Source organism: Amia ocellicauda, chromosome 6 (genome assembly GCF_036373705.1).
Source record: "Amia ocellicauda isolate fAmiCal2 chromosome 6, fAmiCal2.hap1, whole genome shotgun sequence".
In the NCBI taxonomy this organism is placed as follows: domain Eukaryota; kingdom Metazoa; phylum Chordata; class Actinopteri; order Amiiformes; family Amiidae; genus Amia; species Amia ocellicauda.
In genome coordinates this window covers 45,402,775-45,425,448 of record NC_089855.1, presented here as the reverse complement: position 1 = coordinate 45,425,448, position 22,674 = coordinate 45,402,775, and the positions used below count along the sequence as shown (strand labels likewise).

The 22,674-nt window shown below is 44.5% G+C and overlaps 2 protein-coding genes across 4 annotated transcripts; one reads left to right on the top strand and one right to left on the bottom strand.

The window, feature by feature from the left end:
• Window positions 1-729: 729 nt before the first annotated feature.
• xrcc6 (X-ray repair complementing defective repair in Chinese hamster cells 6) lies at window positions 730-7,326 on the bottom strand. 2 transcript variants are annotated; one of them, XM_066707217.1, is made up of 13 exons: window positions 7,207-7,326; window positions 6,087-6,223; window positions 5,809-5,921; window positions 5,555-5,693; window positions 5,135-5,398; window positions 4,839-5,034; window positions 4,216-4,402; window positions 2,839-3,007; window positions 2,519-2,680; window positions 2,019-2,148; window positions 1,748-1,848; window positions 1,219-1,341; window positions 730-1,138 (listed from the first exon to the last, which is right to left on the bottom strand). In XM_066707217.1, the coding sequence occupies exons 2-13, from the start codon at window positions 6,157-6,159 to the stop codon at window positions 939-941; spliced, it is 1,857 nt and encodes a 618-aa protein (XP_066563314.1). In that variant the 5' UTR covers window positions 6,160-6,223; window positions 7,207-7,326; the 3' UTR covers window positions 730-938. The 2 variants fall into 2 exon arrangements, with proteins under 2 accessions (XP_066563314.1, XP_066563315.1); XM_066707218.1 differs by having other exon boundaries at window positions 730-1,135.
• Window positions 7,327-10,487: 3,161 nt separating this feature from the next.
• Window positions 10,488-20,273, top strand: LOC136751532 (desumoylating isopeptidase 1). 2 transcript variants are annotated; one of them, XM_066707219.1, is made up of 7 exons: window positions 10,488-10,989; window positions 14,068-14,089; window positions 14,251-14,320; window positions 14,625-14,734; window positions 16,003-16,125; window positions 19,352-19,407; window positions 20,124-20,273. In XM_066707219.1, the coding sequence occupies exons 1-7, from the start codon at window positions 10,899-10,901 to the stop codon at window positions 20,258-20,260; spliced, it is 609 nt and encodes a 202-aa protein (XP_066563316.1). In that variant the 5' UTR covers window positions 10,488-10,898; the 3' UTR covers window positions 20,261-20,273. The 2 variants fall into 2 exon arrangements, with proteins under 2 accessions (XP_066563316.1, XP_066563317.1); XM_066707220.1 differs by having other exon boundaries at window positions 10,490-10,989; window positions 19,352-20,273.
• The last annotated feature ends 2,401 nt before the right edge of the window (window positions 20,274-22,674 follow it).

The following is a 22,674-nucleotide window of genomic DNA, read 5'->3' as shown; positions in this document are numbered from 1 at the left end:
GTCTTGCTGGTAGAAAGAGATGTGTAATAGTGTGTCTAACCACTCACTTAGTTACACACACTCTCTCAGACTATGAAGACATTCTGCAGGCACAGTTCCATAAAGTCAACAACACAACAGAACAGAAAAAAGCAGCGTTTGCACCACATACCTCAACACACAGACAACACAGCACGGCACACACACTTTGAAGTGAATTGTTTAGTATTAAAACATGTCTGAAGTTCCAGCTGAGGGGCTGTTCCATTAAGCATTTCTACACACTGAGATCATGACCGTCCAGCCCAGTCCAACGCAGAGCAATTAAATCTCGATCCATTACCAGCACAACATCTTACTCCAGTGCCAGTCTATGCTCTCATCCCTACCACCTGTCCACACCCTCACCACTCCTTTGCCCCCTACCCACACACCTAAGCCCCACCTCCCCTGCTATGGCAGCCAGGCTGCTCTCCAACTTGGCAGCCAGGTCCTCCAGCAGCCCCAGTGCCAGCCTGGTCTATATAGACTGTACACACTGCACACCTGGTCTATATAGACTGTATACACTGCACACCTGGTCTGTATAAACTGTACACACTGCACACCTGGTCTATATAGACTGTATACACTGCACACCTGGTCTATATAAACTGTACACACTGCACACCTGGTCTATATAAACTGTACACACTGCACACCTGGTCTATGTAGACTGTACACCTGAAAATAAAACAAAATGTATGTTCTTTTTGTTTAAAGTTTTTATTATCAAGTACAAAAATATCAAAATATGTCAGAATGTGTAGTGTCAGTGTGTGTAGTACTGTGCCAGTGCATCAGTGCGTGTGGTGCTGCGTCAGTGTGTGTAGTGCAGCTTCAGTGTGTGTAGTGCAGCTTCAGTGTGTGTAGTGCAGCTTCAGTGTGTGTAGTGCAGCGTCAGTGTGTGTAGTGCAGCGTCAGTGTGTGTAGTGCTGCATCAGTGCGTCTATCAGCTCCTGTTTCTTGGTGCCTGTGGTTCTGACCCCCAGTGAGCGACAGGCTTCCTTCAGCACAGGGACGGTCAGCTTTCCCAGGGTGCCCTTCTCCACGTGGGCCCGCAGCTCATCCTCGGGCACTTCCGCACGCGGCCGCTTCTCCCCCCCGGCGGCCCCCTCTGCTGGACAGGAGGAGGAAATGAGTCGCCGACAGAAAAACAAAAAAGCAGATCCCATCCTGTCTCCCCCCCACTCCCCTCACCTGCTTTACGCTTGGCTGCGGTGCTCTTGGTGCTGTCTGGGTTGTAGTCGGGAGGGTACACCAGCTCCTTGAACTCCTGCACCAGGGGCCCCAGCCTCTTATCCATCATATCCACCTTGGGCACTGAGAGAGTGGTTGGGGAGAGCTTAACACATTGTATGTAAATATGCATCGTCATACATTGTATTTATACAGGTCTGTCCATCTGTGCTCTAGTCCCTCAGTGCAGAGTGACTATCTGGGCTCCTGTTCCAGAGTTCTGGGTCTGTCTCTCTCTGCTCTGGCAGCACTGGGGTCACAATGGCATGTCAATATAGCTTTTTAAAATTTGAATGTGAGAAACAGCAGGAGAGTGGGAAGAGGAAGAGGAAGAGGGACAGAGAACGAGAAGGAGAGTGTGTGTGTTATATTGTGTAGTCTGACGGGTCCTCTGTGCATGTGTGTTGTGTATGTATTTTCTCTTTTTTTTTTTTTTTACAATGTAGTGTAGCGTGTGTTGTGTGTGTTGAATTGTGTAATGTAGTCTCACAGGTGTGGTCTTCAATGGGATCGGGCTGCAGTAGGTCCAGGGCCAGCGCCTCCAGGTTCCTGTAGTGCTGCTGCAGGACAGGGTTCTCAAAGGCATCACTCCTACACACAGGAAACACACACACAATTACTAAACACACAGGTAACACACACCACCCAGACACAGAGAGACAATGCTGTGCTCCACTTGGATCTCCTTCCTTTTTCACCAGTTTTGTGTAATGGTGTGTAGTGATGTGTGTTGTGTGGTGTGGTGCAATGTTGTGTAGTACCTATATTTGAAGCGCAGTTTGTGCACAATCTCCTTCATCTTGTCCACCTGCTCGGGGGTGGCAGGGGTCTTCTGGGGGGTGTCCAGGGTGCGGACGTCATCAGCAAATGGCAGGAAGATCAGGTGAAAGCCTGAGCACAGAGACACAACACACAAACTGTCTTACACTAATGCACACTGTCACAACACACACCCACTGAGCGGAGATAACACACACTCTCACAACACACACACACATTAACACAAACACAGTAATAAACTGAGTGCAAGGAAAACACACAGTTACACACACAATGTAACATACCAACACACACTTTAACATACTTAGCACAGAGGCACACAGTTTGTCACCTTGCAGGTGTGAGATCTGAAAGTTGTCTTGTGTCATGCTGTACCTGCCCTGCCTTGTGCTGTGCGGTTGTGTTACCATGTAGTATTAAAGTATCGTAGTAGTGTGGTGTTTGGGTTGTGTTGTGTTATTGCCATTGTGTTGCCGGGTACCTGGGGGCATGAGCTGCACCTTGTTGTCGTCCAGCTCCTCCCGCTGAGGCACCATGGCAACGAAGCGGGGGGGGCAGTTTCGCCGGGGGGTGTAGCGACACAAGGCAAACAGACCCCGGTCACTGCACCTCCGCAGCAGAGCGGAGAACACAGTGGAGCTGCCTGAGAGAGAGAGAGTGGGTGTTACATTGTGAGAGGGAGGGATTGAGAGGGGGGAGGTGAAGGGATAGAGGGGGGAGATAGAGGTAGGGAGAGGTAACAATCACTCAAACATTCTCTCTCTCTCCCTCACACCTAGGGGCAGCTGTGCGAGCTCTGACCTGTGACCTGCGCCTCCTCAGGGTAGATGAAGTGGGCGGGGCGGATGTGCTGGTGCATCTTGAGCCGGGCCAGGGGCTTGAACCCGATCAGCACCAGACCCGGCGTCTCGAACTTCCGCACCTCATCTGTCTCCTCGCGCTCCAGGACAATCTTCCTGCTGCCATACACCTGACAGACGGATGGAGAGGCAGGGAGACAGTCAGAGAGACAGGCCCACAGACACAGAGAGAGAGAGAGAGAGAGAGAGAGAGAGAGAGAGAGAGAGAGAGAGAGAGTTACAAGAGAGACAAACATACACAGAAATATGCACAGACAGACGTAAAGTCTAGCCTAGGGCTGGGCGATATGACTTAAAAATAATATCTCGATATTTTTAGAAGTTTGAACGATACACGATACATATCTCGATATGTCTTGTTTTTATCCAATCAAGCAATAAAATAAAAACAAAGACATTAAAACTACAAGTATTTTGTTAATCATTAAATATGCGAAACTAACAAATACTACATGCAGGCTGTCATGGTAAATATATGCAGAATGCAACACATTACAGCGCAAGTGTGTGATTACTATTACGTGCGTTACGTTCTTATGGGATATATATATATACACACACATTATGATATACTGTCGCATAACAACAATAACACAAGTAATCATAATCACGCAACACATGCGCTGTAAAATGGTAGATTCAGGTAGATTTACCACAGCCAGGTTTATAGTGGCGCATTTAACATCTGCTACACAGAGACATTTCTTCTCTGACTGTCGCGTCTCGATTCTGCTTACCAGTACAGCATGTGTTAATACTAAATAGTTAATAATATTATTATTATTATTATTATTATTATTATTATTATTAATAAAACTGTTGTACCACTTCACCATCTAATGTAACTTTTTGCATATGTTTGCATTGCTTTCCACTGTATTAAAATGCAAACAAACTTTATTATTCTTTAATTTTATACAAATGATATCAGTCTAAATTAGAGGGGGTGGGGGGTGCTTGCAGAGCGAGTTTAGCCCAGCGACGAGAGCAGGGCGGACCATGTGCGCTTGCGCATTAAAGTATCTCTTGGTTGTGTTGGTTATTGTGTGTCAGTTCACTCTCCTCCTGTCTGTCTGTGTTTCTGATGCACATTTCTGATGCACATGTGGAAGAACTGGGAAGAACGCAAAGCGTCCTAATGACGAATAATACTGCCGTAAAGAGTGGCATTTGCGACACCACGATATAAACGATACAGCATAATATGAAACGATAGACGTGTTTCTATCGCCATACGATATATATCGTCATATCGCACAAACCCTAGACCAGCCTGGTTCAGTGTCCAGTCTACAGTCCAGCCCAGTGTTCAGCGTACCTGGGCCCTCTTGGTGTCGCTGGGCAGCAGCAGCGAACCAGTGTGGGTGTGGTACAGCCGGGTCTTGGTGCGGACCGGCTCGTTGGAGTCCCGGGCCAGTCTGACTGCAGCCGGCTTCACCGCCCCCCGGACCAGAACATACACCCCCACTGCCACTCCCACCCCATCACCCAGGGACAGGGTCATCCTGGCAGACAGAGAGAAAAGTGAGAGAGTTACAATAACCTCATATACAGTGTATTTTGAAGAGTGTGTTGTTTCAGTGCATTGTGACCATGTGTGGTTAGTGCTACAGTGTGTCATGACAGAGTGTAGTAAGTGCTACAGTGCGCTGTGACCGTGTGGGGTAAGTGTTACAGATTATTGTGACTGTGGTTGCTGATACAGTGTGTCGTGACAGAGTATGCTTAGTGTTACGGTGCATCATGACAGAGTGTGCTTAGTGCTACAGTGTGTTGTGACCGTGTGTCGTAAGTGCTTACAGTGTGTTGTGACCGTGTGTGGTAAGTGCTTACAGTGTGTTGTGACCATGTATGGTGATACAGTGCGTCGTGGCAGAGTGTGTTTAGTGTTACGGTGCATCGTGAGAGGGTTTGGTAAGTGTTACAGTGCGCTGTTTTCACCTGGACTGCGCTCTTTTCTTCAGCTCCTTGGCTCTGACTCGTCTCTGCAGGTCCTCCAGTTTTCCAGAAGCCTCCAGCTGCAGACCCATTTCCTGCCCCGCCTCCTCCCCCTCCGGCGGTGTGATGATGTCACAGAAGAAGAGAGACATGTCAAACCCGCCAGGCTTCTGCAGGTGCATCAAGTCCACCACCACGCCTGACAGACAGACAGACAGACAGACAGTCAGTCAGAGGGATAGAATGTGGTTAGAGACAGCTTGCCTCTGTAGGTCTCTATCCACTGTCTATCCTCTCACCCGTGTCCTTGAGGTCCCTGGCCTTGGTGTGGGCCAGCCGGTCCCGGTGTGCATCACCCCCATGTGGCTGGTCCTGGTTGGTGAAGATCATAACTCTCTTGTGGCTGAGCCGCAGCTTTACGTCGCTGAACAGGTTGGCGCAAACCCACAACGCCTCCCCCAGGGACACCGCTGGTCCCACACCCCTCCCCAGCAGATCCACCACTGCTTGGGCCCCCTGCTGCCCCCCCCGCAGCCTGTCCACATCCAGCACCCGCTGAGCACCTGGGGAGGGGGAGGGAGAGAGAGAGAGAGAGAGAGAGAGAAAGGGGAATGAGGGAGTTAGAGGGGTGGGTGATGAGTGTTTAGTGTTTTCAGTGTGTTGAGGACAGTGTGTACAATATGTCAGGATCAGTGTATCAAGTGTGTCGGGGGCAGTACCAGGGCAGTCCAGCTCATGGTAGACGTAGACGTGCTTGAAATCCACGGAGTTGCGGTGCTTCGCACAGCCATAGAACACCAGGGCCAGCAGGTCCCTCTCACTGCTCACAATCTTACTGGTATACACACTGCGCACGCACTGAGAGAGAGAGAGAGGGGGGGTTAACACTGACACACTGCACATGCACTGAGAGAGAGAAAGAGAGGGGTTAACAAGGCACGGGGGTTAATACGGACACAGCCCCACGTCTCACCTGCATGGTCATGTCGAAGGGTGAGAGATCGTCCTTTTCTCCCTTCTCAAACATCTCCTTGGACGCATCCACCAGGAACACTAGGCTGTCTCGGCCCGAGAACTTATAGTCCACTGCAACAGAGCACAGTGTCACTTAGCACAGTTCCACACAGCACAACCCACTGCAATACAGCACAGTGTAATACAGCAGCATCAAACGGCACAGTGTCATGCAGCACAGTGCACTGCAACAACACCAAAGCAGTGTAATACAGTGCAGTACAATTGTAGTCTCACCTGCAGACTCTTCCCCTTCATCATGCTCCGCCTCCTCATCCTCATGCTGGTAGTATGCGTCCCACTCGGCCATGATCAACAGCTGTGTAGGCCAATCAGTTCCAGAAGAACAGGGCGACAGAGCGCGACACAGGATACTGCAGTAGATGAGCAAATTAATTTTTTCCCCCCACCAAATCTCACTAAATAAACGATCGGTATCAATACATCTCACAGAGACATAAATGACTCCTCCCTCCATCTTCCCCATCTTCTCTTTCAACCCCACACCCGTCTACTTCATCCTGCCCCCCATCTCTCCATCCCTGCTCTGTATCTTTGCTCTCTATCACCATCCCCCTCTCCTTTCATCCCTCTTTTTCTCTGGACACTGCAGTCAGTGACTAGACTAGTGTACTTCTGCAGTTACTGACTGGACTGGACTGCTGCACTATAATTTATAGAGGCATATTACTTCCAACCATCTCTCTCTCTCTCTTTCTATATATACACACACACACACAGTCACAACAATCTAGATATATAATCAGATATTTGCATACAGGCCTAGCTTATGTATTAAATAATTTGTAAAAATGTCAGCTATCAACAAGGCCCAGAGATACACAGGCGAACACCTCTATCAGGTTTCCCCTCTATCATCTTTCCCCTTACGACTTCTCTCCCTCCCCCATCCTTCATTTATCCTTCCCTCCCAGGTCAATTTCAGGTGCTTTAATGGCATACCAAATATAATGTATTGCCAAAACATTGCAAAAAGACATATGATTTATCAATAGAAAGATTAATTAAAATATTGTAGGGTGTGTGGGAGGGGGGTAAATAAATAAATACATAAAATACCGCTCGAATGATTTATTTATTTTGCTTTGTGGGCGGAAACTCGAGAGCAGCGCATGCACCAAAGACTGACAGGAGGCGTCACCAATAGCGACAGGGCTTCTCCGGAGCCTCGGCCAATCAGGACGAGCTGCTGGCGAGAGAGACCAGCAATGAATCTTCAACGCGGAAAAGTTGTCTGCAAACGGAGTTTCCAAACGGCGTGCGGTCGCCGTTCCCGGGCCCACGGAGCGACCCGGCGACGGCTGAATGCTGGGGCTGGGGAAGGGGCGAAACGTACCTTTACGCAAACCCCGCGGTTCGTTCTGTTTTCGTTTCGTTTTGGGGTAGTTTATTGTGTGGTGCGAGCGACCATTGCCTTTCCAGTTCCCGGTCAGAGTGTGCGCCCGTACCAGCCCGCAGTGCGTGCACGTCGTGATTGACACGGAGGGGACAGCCAATCACCGAGCTCTCCTGCTAGGTGCACCGCCGCCCACTATTTGAATCTACCGTGTAAAATCGTATAGAAGCGCCTATATTTAACATTTATTTATTTACCTACTTAATTTGTAAACAAAAATAATTCCTACGATTGTACCTAAATTGTAACACCCTAGTGAGAATTGTATGTACTGTTCTATGTGTTTAAAGAAAAAATACATTAATTAATCTATTCATATTGTAATTATGTAATCCCTTCTTATTTATGTAACCTCAAGAAACAAAACCTCATCTCACCTTGACTGTAAGTGAGAATATGAAATATGTGTAAGCTACAATGACTATTGCTGGGACACAGTGACTGTAGTGACCTGATGCTCGTGGCCAGTGGGAGACTGGGCTGGGAGGAGCAGAACAGCACCACCACAGACTGGGCCAGAGCAGTGGGGCCACACGGCCCAGAAATGACTGGATCTGCCTGGCACCGCTGACATTACTACTACTACAGCCCCTGCTACTGCTACTACAACAGCCACTTCTACTGCTACTACAATAACAGCCATTGCTACTACAGCCACTGCTGCTGCTTCTACAGCCACTACAACTACACCTACTCCTACAGCTGCTACTACCCCCTTGTGTAGGCTCGAGCTGGAGGGGGTTACTCCTGCCACAACTACTGCTACCGCTGTGCCTGCTGCTGCTCAGGGTGGACGCTCCCCAGTAAGCACTTCCGATTCTACTACAGCTACGGCCACAGCCACTGTTACCCACCTGTGTATACTGGACCTGCGGAGTAGTGTTACTACTATTACTACTACATCCACTGTTACAAATTCTGCAACTACTACAGCCACTTCACCCAGTGCAGGTACTACTACAACTACAGCCACTTCACCCAGTGTAGGTACTACTACAGTGCCTACTACAACAAGTGCTACTCACTCCACTACTGCAGCTACTACACGTGCCCCCTGTAGAGCAGACCTGGAGAGTACTGTTGATCCTCCTACCACAACCAATACTACAACTAGTAATATAGCTACTGGTGCAACTACTACTGCTACTACTACTACCACATCTGCCTCCATAGCTACTACAGCTCCCCTTTGCAGAGTGCACTTGTATATTACTGCTACTGCTGTTGGTCCTGCTGTTACTACTGCTTCTGCAGTTGATACTACTACTACTACTACTACTACTTCTACTACTACTACTTCTACTACTAAAGTTACTGCTACGGCGCCCCTAGATAGATTGTACCTGGAGAATCCTGATACTGATACTAACATTACTACTGCTACTACTCCAGCCTCTGCTACTACTACTACTACAGCTTGCGTATATAGACTGTACCTGGAGACTCCTGCTACTGATACTTACATTACTACTACTACAACTACAACTACTACTACTACTCCAGCCTCTGCTACTACTACAGCTCGTCTATATAGACGGCACGTGGACGTTCCTGCTACTAACATTCCTGCAGCTACTGTTCCTGCAGCTGCTCCCACAGTCTGTCAGAGCACAGTGCAGTTGCAGCCCCTGCAGTCTTACTCAGACTACACATACGCATACACACACACTCACCTGCCATCACTAACCCACTCCTATTACTGCAGCACTGCTTTTGAAATTACTGCTGCTCTTACTGCTACTGCTGCAGCTACGTTTACTGTTGCAGCTTCTGTCACTGCTACTGCTACTGCTACTGTTACAGCTACTGCTACTGCTACTGTTACAGCTACAGCTACTGTTACTATTTGTTTTTCTATCACTACTACTTTTACTATAGCTACAACGGCTACCACTACAACTACTTCTGTGACAACAGCTTCTACTACAACTACCACAACTAGTACTACGGCTACTACAACTACTAATACCTCTACTACAACCACAACAACTTCTTCCACTACCACTACTACAACCGCAACAACTACTACTACGACTACTACAACCACCACCACAACTACTACCACTACTACTACTACTACCACAACAACTACTACTACCACTACTACAACCACCACAACAACTACCACCACTACTACCACCACTACTACCACCTCCACAACTACTACTACCACTACAACTACTACTTCTACAACTAATACTACTACAACTACTACAACAACAACAACTGTAACAACGACTACTACCTCTTCAACTACTTCCACTAATTCTACTTCTAATACCACAGCTACTACAACAATAACAACAACTACTACTACAACTACTACTATCACCACTACTACTACCACTACTACAAAAAATAGTACTATGGCATCTACTACAGCTACGACAACTGTTACTACTACTGTAACTACCACAACTAAAGTGGGTTAAGTTCTGTGGCTTTTACTGGAGATGGCTGTGGACGCCCATTTGTGGATGAGCGTTTGGGTGTGACGTTTGTCCTGACAGAGGGGCTGTGCAGGCAGTGGGGGATCATGGGAAGGGAAGTGCATGACCAGCCTGGCTGTGATTCTGGGGTGTGGGGCAGGGGCAGTGTAGTGTGACTGCACTGCCCAGCGCTGATGGAGCCTTATCATGGGGGATGGCAGGGAAGACTTGGGGGCCGGGTACATCAGCCTGCACAACACAACCCAAGACATGAAGATAACACAAACTGTCACTGCATTGCACTGTAATGTGTGGAGAGGAACCGGACAATAAACCTCTGGCTCTCCAGCAAACGCTTTGCAGTAAAGTACAGTAGTCATAAGACCAAAGCAGGGGCCATACTATACTATACTGCACTATGCTATGCTGTACTATGCTATATTATACTGTACTATACAATACAATAATGCACTATGCTATATTATACTATGCTATACTATATTGTACTATACTATGCTATTCTATACTATACTGTACCATACTATGATATACTATTTTAAATACACTGTAAAAAGCTGTGAATACCTTTGTTTTGTAATTTACTGTAAAACGCCATTGTATTATAACTGTAAATTGGCCAAGGAAATAAATCAATCAGTCAATGAACGGACGATGATTGAAAGAATGAATGAATCAGTTATGTGTGTGCCTTCTTATTTAGCTGCTATTACATGTGCAGTTCGCGTCCTCTTATACAGTGATGTAACCTCTCCGCTGTGTGTGTAAATATATCTCGGTTGCCGGGCCCGTGTGAAGTGCATGCTGCGCTTTCTGCCGCCGCGCTGTCCGAGTGAAACGCAGTGACGCCGGCGCTGCTGTCCTGCACTGGAGCCCCGGAGCTGCGGTCGCACTGCCTGGCGCCTCTCGCACAGGCAATCATACTGCACGACTTTTATTTCTTTTTGTTGCTTTGTTTGTTTCGATTTGCTGCTTTTCAGTGTTGTTGGCCTCATTTCCGTATTATCTCCATCCACCTTGCATCCATATTTGTATTCTGACGGCTACTGCGCCGTAGCTACACTTGAGCGTCACTTGGTAATAAATAAAGGAGCTGCTTTTTCATTATTATTATTATTATTATTATTATTATTATTATTATTATTATTATTATTGTATAAAAAAAACTAAGTAATTCCTGTCGTTATGGATCCACACAACGCCACCTTCGCTGTCAAACTCTACATTTATGACCTGTCCAAGGGGATGGCACGTCAGCTAAGTCCGATCATGTTGGGTGAGTACGCCTGGGCGCCAGGGAGCCCGGTGGCCAGGGGCGCTGCCTGCCGAGGAAGACGGGAGCCGGGTGGGTGGTGTGGAGTCAGGCAAGACCGTGGAGGTCTTCATAGCGAGTAGGCCACGGTGGTCTTTACCGTTTAACATTAGGGTCGAAATATGTGGGGATAGCTATTTACTTTCACAGACCACGAAATGCTACAACTTTATATATTGTTTTATTAATTTATTTTAAAATGTCGTGCTTATTTTGAAAACAAGAAAACTAGGTCACGACTGACTTGCACTTGTGCTGTCAGTGTCAGACGTGTGGGGGTCAGTACGGAGTCGCTCCGTGTTCATTGATTGATCGTGTCGCCAGAATCAAACGTTTCTTATAAACATACATTTATAAACTCGTATTTAAACTGTAATTATCATGACATTTCATATAGGCATGTGTTAAACCGAGACTGCCGTTTTGGTAGCGGTGTCAGTGTGGTTCTCACGGTCGTGACCCGTGTAGCTGAAGTGGCGGTCGGGTGGGTAATACAGGAAACTTGAATAAGCATTTTTGTTTGGCAGCGGAAAGAAGGGAAATATAGCGTCTTGTTCTAGAAAACTCGAAATAGCATATTATTAATAGTAATTAATTAATTCTCCACAACGAGCTCTTTTAAAACGAGTCAATGTTTATTTATGTATTTATTATTATTCATTCACTGTTATGCTATGATCAGAATCTAGGTACATCGTATACTTTGGTGCTATATAAACAATTAGAGTAGGTTATAATTTAGTACTTCTAGTAGAAGTAAATATATTGCAGAGTTTTTTGCGTGTGAGTTAATACAGGTGTGTGTATTTGTTTACTATAGACATTCAAATGTTGATACACACACAATCACTCTCTTTCTCCCTCCCTGTCTAAACTCGGTTCAGTCAGCTGGACTCCTGACCGATTTGTGAAATCTTTATATACAGCAGCTTTCTGACACCCTACCTGATTCTGACACCCACTGTCTGAACACACACAGGCCTTACCGATATTTTAGAGAGTCAAAAATATATACTGATGATGGTGATCATTATTATTCCCTTACAGTTGCCACAAAAACATTTTCCAACGCATTACACAATTCAGTGAATGCAGTGTAAAATGCATTACATATGTGAGTGTGAGTGTATGCAGAGAGGGGCGCAGTATCCATATCAATATGAGTATCAATCTTACAGCAGCCCATACAGTCAGGTGATTAAAACAGGAGCAGAAGAAACATTGCCAGTCAGGAGCAGAAGGGAGCTTATGGTTGCAACAAGACCGTGCCAGCACAATGATTGGAGATATACAGACGTGTGACAAATTGAAGGAAAAACCTGAATAAATGAATGGAGGAACATAACACATGCAGATGCCTCCAAACAGGTGTACTGCATGATACAATTAAGCAATTAACATCCTATCATGCTCTGTTACATGTATAAAAATGCTGAGCAGGTGCAGTTGACCTTGATTTTGGATCAAGATGGCAAGAGGAAAGGATCTCAATGACTTTGAAAGAGGGGTCATTATTGGGGCATGACTGCTCAACTTAGAGGGAAGGGTCACTGCAAATCATTACAAAGTTATTCTGAGTGATCACCTTTATCCTATGCTGAAACATTTCTATCCTGATGGTTGTGGTCTCTTCCAGGATGACAATGCCCCCATCCACAGGGCACGAGTGCTCACTGAATGGTTTGATGAGTATGAAAATGATGTGAATCATGTGATGTGATGTGATGTGATGTGATGTGATGTGATGTGAATCATATATTGTTGATGATGTACACTCACCTAAAGGATTATTAGGAACACCATACTAATACTGTGTTTGACCCCCTTTCGCCTTCAGATCTGCCTTAATTCTACGTGGCATTGATTCAACAAGGTGCTGAAAGCATTCTTTAGAAATGTTGGCCCATATTGATAGGATAGCATCTTGCAGTTGATGGAGATTTGTGGGATGCACATCCAGGGCACGAAGCTCCCGTTCCACCACATCCCAAAGATGCTCTATTGGGTTGAGATCTGGTGACTGCGGGGGCCAGTTTAGTACAGTGAACTCATTGTCATGTTCAAGAAACCAATTTGAAATGATTCGACCTTTGTGACATGGTGCATTATCCTGCTGGAAGTAGCCATCAGAGGATGGGTACATGGTGGTCATAAAGGGATGGACATGGTCAGAAACAATGCTCAGGTAGGCCGTGGCATTTAAACGATGCCCAATTGGCACTAAGGGGCCTAAAGTGTGCCAAGAAAACATCCCCCACACCATTACACCACCAGCCTGCACAGTGGTAACAAGGCATGATGGATCCATGTTCTCATTCTGTTTACGCCAAATTCTGACTCTACCATCTGAATGTCTCAACAGAAATCGAGACTCATCAGACCAGGCAACATTTTTCCAGTCTTCAACTGTCCAATTTTGGCGAGCTTGTGCAAATTGTAGCCTCTTTTTCCTATTTGTAGTGGAGATGAGTGGTACCCGGTGGGGTCTTCTGTTGTTGTAGCCCATCCACCTCAAGGTTGTACGTGTTGGGGCTTCACAAATGCTTTGCTGCATACCTCGGTTGTAACGAGTGGTTATTTCAGTCAAAGTTGCTCTTCTATCAGCTTGAATCAGTCGGCCCATTCTCCTCTGACCTCTAGCATCAACAAGGCATTTTCGCCCACAGGACTGCCGCATACTGGATGTTTTTCCCTTTTCACACCATTCTTTGTAAACCCTAGAAATGGTTGTGCGTGAAAATCCCAGTAACTGAGCAGATTGTGAAATACTCAGACCGGCCCGTCTGGCACCAACAACCATGCCACGCTCAAAATTGCTTAAATCACCTTTCTTTCCCATTCAGACATTCAGTTTGGAGTTCAGGAGATTGTCTTGACCAGGACCACACCCCTAAATGCATTGAAGCAACTGCCATGTGATTGGTTGGTTAGATAATTGCATTAATGAGAAATTGAACAGGTGTTCCTAATAATCCTTTAGGTGAGTGTATATATCGGACTGCTTTCTGTATCAGTGTTTCTAAACTTTGTATTATTTTACAGGCAAACAGCTTGATGGCATTTGGTAAGTAACAACATGTGTGTTTACTGTGCTGTGAATGTGTGTATGGTTGTGGTGCTGTGCTGTGAGTGTGTGTGTGTGTAGGTGCTGTAGACCTGTATGTGCTGTGTCTATATTATCCAGTGCTGTGTCCAGTGTGTGACAGTACCGTCTCTCTGTCTCAGGCACACTTCCATTGTGGTCTATGGGGATGAGTTCTTCTTTGGAGCAGAGGGTATCTCTAGCTGCCCACCGGTAAGACTATACCCACTGTAACCTGTAAACTTTACAGACTGCACCCTATACACTGAACACTTTACCCACTGTACACTATACACTGTAAACACTGTTTTTGTGTTTTTAACCGTCTCCCACTGCTGCTTGCCTGAAAACAAAAAAGCCTTTCACTTGCGGGCCTGATGAGGAGGCCTGCTCTACACCATATAATGCTTCTCTGTGGCTGAACTGGGCTGCTAATTCTAGCATTGTTCTGGGCATGGGGTGGTGTAGTGCAGTGGGCGGTGCAGACGGACCTGATCGTCATGGTGTGTGTTCTCAGGGCGGAACTATGCTGGGCACCCCCAACACAGTGGTGGATCTGGGCAGCACCGAGGTGACCGAGGAGATTTTCATGGAGTACCTGTCCTCACTAGGAGAGTCCAGCTACAGGTCTGCACTCTGTTTCTCCGTCTCACACCATTAGTATCAGTTACTGTCTCTCTCTCTCTCCTCTCTCAATTAAAATGAAATACAATTCTAAAAAACTTTATTGGCAGGACTAATTGACATCAGTGTTGACAAAGCATTCACAGACCGGTCCAGTGCTTGGGAACAGGGCAATGGGAACAATTTCACATTAAGCATTTAACATTTACATACACTAATCAGCCATAACATTATGACCACAGACAAGTGAAGTGAATAACACTGATAATCTCATTATCATGGCACTTGTCAGTGGGTGGGATATATTAGGCAGCAAGTGAACATTTTGTCCTCAAAGTTGATGTGTTAGAAGCAGGAAAAATGGGCAAGCGTAAGGATCTGAGCGACTTTGACAAGGGCCAAATTGGGATGGCTAGACGACTGGATCAGAGCATCTTCAAAACTGCAGCTCTTGTGGGTTGTTCCCAGTCTGCAGTGGTCAGTACCTATCAAAAGTGGTCCAAGGAAGGAAAAGCGGTAAACCGGCGACAGGGTCATGAGCGGCCAAGGCTCATTGATGCACGTGGGGAGCGAAGGCTGGCCCGTGTGGTCCGGTCCAACAGACAAGCTACTGTAGCTCAAATTGCTGAAAAAGTGAATGCTGGTTCTGATAGAAATGTGTCAGGACACATAGTGCATCGCAGTTTGTTGCGTATGGGGCTGCGTAGCCGCAGACCAGTCAGGGTGCCCATGCTGACCCCTGTCCACTGCTGAAAGCGCCTACAATGGGCATGTGAGCATCAGAACTGGACCACGGAGCAATGGAAGAAGGTGGCCTGGTTTGAGGAATCACAAGTTCAAGGTTGTTGACTTGGCCTCCAAATTCCCCAGATCTCAATCCAATCAAGCATCTGTGGGATGTGCTGGACAAACAAGTCCGATCCATGGAGGCCCCACCTCGCAACTTACAGGACTTAATGGATCTGCTGCTAACGTCTTGGTGCCAGATACCACAGCACACCTTCAGAGGTCTAGTGGAGTCCATGCCTCGACAGGTCAGGGCTGTTTTGGTGCCAAAAGGGGGACCTGCACAATATTAGGCAGGTGGTCATAATGTTATGGCTGATCGGTGTACATTAAATGTCTCTCTCTCTGTCTGTGTACCCTCTCTATCCGTCTGTCTATCAGTAGTGTATGAGTGTCTTGTCTGTGTTACACCACCGGTATCAGTTCAGTATCAGTGACTTATCTTCTCTTCTTCCTCCGCCTTCTCTCCCTCTCTCCCTCTACAGAGGGGATCGTTACCGGCTGTTTGAGCACAACTGTAACACTTTCAGTAATGAGGTGGCCCAGTTCCTGACGGGCCGCAAGATCCCAGCCTACATCACTGACCTACCCTCTGAGGTCCTCTCCACGTGAGTGTCGCTACGTCAACCGCACATAGCCAGAGATCAGTGCAGAGTGAAGGTCTTTTCACACAGGACTTGTTGCATCAAGGTGCGAAAGTTGGATGTAAATAGGTTTTTTTTTTTTTTTTTTAAATACTGTATTTCCAATGGAAGCTTTCACACTGGCCGTGTTGCCTAAAACCGACAGCGTCAAAAATAGGCCATGTCCTATTTGCTTTCTTTGCATCGGACATATTTTTTGTATCTACCCAATCACATTCCAGGTTGTAGCTGCATTGCCGTGACAACAAACATCAACAACCTAGCAGCCGAATCTGATGAATTCTTAATTGCAGGTGTCAATGTATACAGACAGTTACGACAAAACTAATACAAATTGCAGGGTCACATTAAACCAAAAAAATATATAGAGTATTAATTCCTCTACTGCTAAACATTTGTTTTTAAATCACAATTAGCGAGTTCATGCAGAGCACTTTCATAATAATCGGTAACTGTACAGTAGTACTTATATACAATGCAAATAATAAGAAAAATAATAATATTTTTTATTATTGTAAACTAACATCAATTGATGTCAATAATGATGACAGTAATCATACGTATTTGAAAATGAAGAGTGAAAAAACTGTGAAAAAAAAAAGTGAAAACTCTGTCTACTATCTTGACTTCTCCTGCATTAGGAGGTGTGCCGTTTCTTGTGTTCTACTCATTTTAACACATATGGTTTGAAAGCAACTTGGCGGCCTCAATACAGTCTTTGGAAAGACCTTCAGACATAAGTGCCAGTATCAGTGTCATTATCGGTATAGTGTCAGTGTCAGTTTCACTATAGTCCATATCAGTGTCCGTATCAGTACAACCCCAGTAACATATTCGTGTCAGTTTCAGTGTATTATCAGTACACCACCAGTGTCAGTATCCGTACAACACCAGTATCCGTGTCGGTATCCGTATCACTAACAGTCATGAACAGTATAGTGTCAGTGTTGTTATCGGTGTCTGTATCAGTTTAGTATCAGAGATGTGGAAGTCAACCCCCAACCAAACCCCCCGTTTCCCTAAATTGTACCGTCAACATGGCCCCCCCCCATCCCCCCGCTCTCGCAAGATTCTCCCATCAGCACCCCCGTCAACCTTTGGGGTCCTCAGCCAAAATCTGGGTGGCAAAGGGGTCCCTGGGTCAAAAAAGTTTGAGAACCACTTGAGGCTCGACTTTGACTCTGCTATGTGCTAATTTAGCTACATACAACATCTCAAGTTAATCTTCTGGACCAATTCCAGTCTGTTTGCAAAACATTTGGAAAAAAAAGTTTCAGTGCCGGTATCAGTACAACACCAGTATAGTGTCGGTATCAGTGTTGGCATCAGTATGGTATGAGTGTTGGTATCAGTTTAGTATCAGTATAGTGTCAGTGCTGGTATCAGTACAACACCTGTGTCAGTGTCGGTATCTGTATGGTATCAGTGTCAGTTTCAGTATACAACCTCAATTCTGAAAAAGTTGGGACAGTATGGAAAATGCTAAAAAACTAACAAAGAGTCATTTCAAAATTCAGTTCACCCTGTACTATATTAAAAAACATTATTAACATATTATTTGATGTTTTACTTTTTTATTTTTTTTATTTTTATTTAAATATACACTCATTTCAAATCTGATGACTGCAACACACTCCAAGTTGGGACAGTCGACAGTTTACCACTGTGTAACATCACCTTTTCTTTTAATAACACTTATTAAGCATTTGGGCACTGAAGACACCAGTTGGTTAAGTTTAGCAAGCTGAATTTTCTCCCATTCATCCATTATGCATTTCTTCAGCTGCGCAACTGTACAGGGCCTTCTTTGCCTTATTTTGCGCTTCATAATGCGCCACACATTCTCAATCGGAGACCGGTCAGGACTGCAGGCAGGCCATGCTAGCACCTGCACTCTCTGCTTACACAACCATGCACTTGTAATCCGGGCAGGATGTGGTTTGGCGTTGTCCTGCTGGAAAATGCAGGGACGTCCCTGGAAAAGACGACGTCTGGATGGCAGCATATGTTGCTCCAAAATGTGTACATATCTTTCTGCATTAATGGTGCCTTCACAGATGTGCAAGTTACCAATGCCATGGGCACTGACACACCCCCATACCATGACAGACACTGGCTTTTGGACCTGACGCTGATAACAGCTTGGATGGTCCTTTTCCTCTTTGGCCCAGAGAACACGACAGCTGTTTTGTCCAAAAACTATTTGATGTATTTGATGTGTTGATGTATGGCTTCTGCTTTGCATAGTAAATTCTTAATTTGCATCTGGGGGTGCAGCGGTGAATGGTGTTGACTGACAAAGGTTTACCAAAGTATTCCCGAGCCCATGTCAGGATATCCATTACAGACTCATGATGGTTTTTAAGACCGTGATGTCTGAGGGATCATAGATCAGAGAATTGTTTTTCGGCCTTGCCCTTTACGCAGCGAGATTTGACCCGATTCCTTGAATCTTTTAATTATATTGTGCAATGTAGAAGGTGAAATGCCCAATATCCTACTGAATTGTCTTGGGGGAATGTTGTTCTCAAAGTGTTGGGTTATTCGCTGATGCATCTGTTGACAGATTGGCGAGCCTCGACACATCCTTGCTTTTGAAGGACTAGGCCTTTTTTGGAGGCTCCTTATATACTATGATTACACGATTGCCTCACCTGTTTCACATCACCTTCTTATTTCAACTTGTCACATCGCTATTAGTCCTAAATTGCCCCTGTCCCAACTTTTTTGGAACGTGTTGCATGCATCTATTTCAAAATAAATGTTTACCTTCAAAAAAACTATGCAGATTAGGTAAAACATCAAATACCTTGTCTTTATATATTTTTTGTTTAAATACAAGTCAAAGTACATTTACAAATCACTCCTCTTTGATTTTATTAACATTCTCCATACTGTCCCAACTTTTTCAGAATTGGGTTTGTAGTATCAGTAGAATACCAGTGTCAGTGTCTGTATCGGTGTTCGTATCAGTTTAGTATCCGTATAGTGTCAGAGCCGATATCAGTAAAACATGGTATCCGTGTCGGTATCGGTATAATATCAGTGTCCGTGTCGGTAAAACACCTGTGTCAGTATCGGTATTGTGTTAGTATCAATATAATATCACTGTCAAAATCAGTGTCAGTATCAGTATCTTATCAATCTCTCTCTCTCTCTCTCTCTCTCTCTCTCTCTCTCTCTCTCTCAGACCGTTTGGCCAGGTTCTGCGGCCCATCCTGGATTCCATCCACATCCAGCCCCCGGGTGGGAACATTATCAATGGTCACCCCAGTCAGAGATAGACCCCCCCCCCACAGACCTTACCCCCCAGCACATTGTCACACATGCATCTGTAACACATCTGTCTCTTTACCAACCCTGCTGCCTAGTACTGAGTGGAGTCTCTCTCTCTCTCTCTCTCTCTCTCTTCCTCACTCACCCTCTCTGTCTCTGTATGAGAGAGAGAGAGAGTGTGTGTGTGTATATATGTGAGAGAGGGTATGTTTATGTAATAGAGAGAGACACCCTCACGCTTACAATCACACTGATGAAGACTTAGTGCTTCAGTGTCAGTCTGGTGAGGTTGTGTGCTAGAGTACTGTGCACTAGACTTGGGCCAGTGTTATGTCATTGTCAATCAAGCAGTCAGTACAAGCCATGATTAACAGATTCATAACTTAGAGGCAAGTGGATTTTTAATATTTTCCCCCAATTACTTTTTTGGGGGAAAGGGGGGGCTGTTTTTTGATCGATGTTGCCAACAACCAACACCTCCCACCTCCCTCTGCAGGCCAATCGGAGAGAGTAGTAGACCAGCCAATCCCATCTCCTGCATTTATTTATTTTCTTTGTGTAAAGCACTGATTTGTTTAGTCTGAATATTTTCCTGATGTGATGTTTTGATTTATTCTTTCTTACTATTATGAATTACTACTATTATTGTTGTTGTTGTACAATCAATTTCCTATGTTGCTGTTTAGTTTCAGTTCTGCCTGGTGATTGTACACATCTGCCAAGCCATTCTCCCCCCAGCCCAGCTGTCCTATATGGAGGCTGTACTGTTGCAGCCAGGGGACCCTACTCACTGCAACTGACTGTGCAATTGATTTCTGTATAAAAATGGAACTCTTGAGTGTCGCTGGTTTCTGTGTTTGTGGGTAAGGGCGTGTCAGTCAGAAATCCTGGATGTACGAACACTGGAGTAGCAATACTACAACACAGGCCATGGCTAATAGTAGCAATAGTAATAACACAGTGTAAATGTTTTCTTTTTTTTTGTTTTGTTCCTGGGTAGTATGTGTTATTTCCTAATTGCTTATGCCTCAAAAGTATAGAAATGGCTATTATTCCCTACAAACTTTGCTTTTGTGACCAGGACAGTGATATTTTGAAATGTACCTATTTATAATGAGAAAACGGGTGTCTTTTCATTCACATTAAGTCAGAAAATAACAACATATGAATCCAAATGATCATGTATTTAAACTAAAGTAATACAAAAATTACTACTAAAGATTTATAAGTGAGAAGTTTTTCAAGATTCACGATTATACTGTATTTACACTATATGTGAACGAAAAGACACAAATTAGCCCGTTTTCTCATTGAAAATGGGTAAATTTCAAAATATCACTGTCCTGGTCACAAAAGCAAAGTTTGTGGGGAATAATAGCAATTTTCTATACTTTTGAGGCATAAGCAATTAAGAAATAACACTTACTACCCAGGAACAAAAATTGTGTTATATAGTGTAATAGTAATAGGTCCTTTCACATGTGGAGCTGTTTGTTCACCAGGTGGCGACAGTAGACTGGAGCCGTCATTACAACCTGCAGGAAGTGGTGGCAACTCAATAACTCTGATACACTGAGGGACTGGCTGTCAGTCAGTAATTCAGTCAGTCAGTCAATATCACTGTCAGACAGCGGAAGTGATAGTGTGTTTCACTATACTGTAGGAGATGAGAGGAGAAAAGGGAGGAGTGGCGGGGGATGTTAATGGATGTACTCTGCCACTGTGCATCCAAACCCCCCACTGCTGAGCCAGACTGCTACACCCTCCAGCCTCCTCTCTCTATCCTAAAATCAATCAGTATATTCAGAGAGAGGGCATTCGCACATTCACAGAGACACACTCAGACAAACACAAACACTCACACGAACAGACAGACAAAATCATTTCTTATAATATTTATTTTTTATCAAGTTATACAAAGAACAGCAAGTTAGATTCCCATCCAAAAATAAATAAGTAAACAAACAGATAAATACAGAAATACATAAGTAGATGCTTGAAAATACATATTTCAAACTTTTCTTCTGAATAATAATAATAATAAATAATGACTCTTTCCCAAATACAAATAGCCATTACAAAGTATGCATTTTTGATTAGATATATCTAAATTCAATAATTTTCTTTATTTGTAATTAATTACACTACAACTACCAATATGTTACAGTTTTCAGGAGTGAGGACAACCCCAATAGACGTATACAAGTAAATAAGAGATGATTTTAGCTAAGATTTGCTTGACTAAGAGAACGATGACCTGGCCAATGAGGATGAGGCAATTGGAACCCCACGCCTCAGCGGGTGGAATGAGCCAATGACGTGCGGCAGGGGGCTGAGTCAGGGGTGTGCGAGAGGCATCACAGGAGATGCTGGGAAAGTGCATTTGTTGGCAGATACTTCTGCTTGGGAAGGTGGAGCGCAGGTGCGAGGCTGGGGTTGCCCTCCTCCTGAACTTGAATTTCAAACTCCATTACTTTGCTGCACAGATGTCTTACCACACATGGTTGAAAATGAAAAGATCAATGAAGAAATCGGTGCTCTGTATCGATCCGCAAAGAGAGGGAGATTACATTATGGTGACTGAAGGAGAGAGTGGGGAACATGGGCACTGTAATATAGGTACAATTGCCATTCAATACTATGGAAAAAATTAAAATATCTGACAACAACAAAATCAATCCATCAGTCAATCAATCAGTCAATACATCAAATTGATTTGCCATCATTTGTATGAAATTATCCCCTGTATGATATTTTGGGTCATTTATTTATATACATTTATATAGTTCTCTCCTCCTATTCTGGGAACAATAATAATAATAATAATAATAATAATAATAATAATAAAAAACAATGCATACAATTATATTCTAGCCCTTATTTAGTAATTAATAATCATTAAAAATAAAAATCAGTTTCTTTTGGGTAAAATTGCAGTTTATTGCTAATTTTGATTGGTTAGTGTTTCTGCTTAATGGGAATGACTAAATACATTGATTAATTAATACATTAAAATGCATTTCCCTGACTTGAATACAATTATCCAGAATTTGAATATTAAATAAATACATTAATTAACAAACAAATAAATAAATAAATTCTGTCAATGTTATTGTCTCTCCTTGATTAGAGTGGCGTTTCTTGCCCAAAGTCATTAGGCTGAGCTGATTGCTTAAGCTGAATTCTGATCATTATCGCCTCTCCCATTTCTAATAAATACACAACATATACTGACAC

What these genes read in the sequence shown, in the direction of transcription:
- xrcc6 (XM_066707217.1), bottom strand. Translation starts at nt 6,159, where the DNA reads ATGGCCGAGTGGGACGCATACTACCAGCATGAGGATGAGGAGGCGGAG. An exon ending in CAGGGACCTCAAGGACACGG is followed by an intron (nt 5,035 to 5,134) that starts GTGAGAGGATAG and finishes TCTGTCTGTCAG; the next exon opens with GCGTGGTGGTGGACTTGATG. An exon ending in CGCAGCCAAGCGTAAAGCAG is followed by an intron (nt 1,139 to 1,218) that starts GTGAGGGGAGTG and finishes CCTCCTGTCCAG; the next exon opens with CAGAGGGGGCCGCCGGGGGG.
- LOC136751532 (XM_066707219.1), top strand. Translation starts at nt 10,899, where the DNA reads ATGGATCCACACAACGCCACCTTCGCTGTCAAACTCTACATTTATGAC. An exon ending in GCTAAGTCCGATCATGTTGG is followed by an intron (nt 10,990 to 14,067) that starts GTGAGTACGCCT and finishes ATTATTTTACAG; the next exon opens with GCAAACAGCTTGATGGCATT. An exon ending in AAACAGCTTGATGGCATTTG is followed by an intron (nt 14,090 to 14,250) that starts GTAAGTAACAAC and finishes TCTCTGTCTCAG; the next exon opens with GCACACTTCCATTGTGGTCT.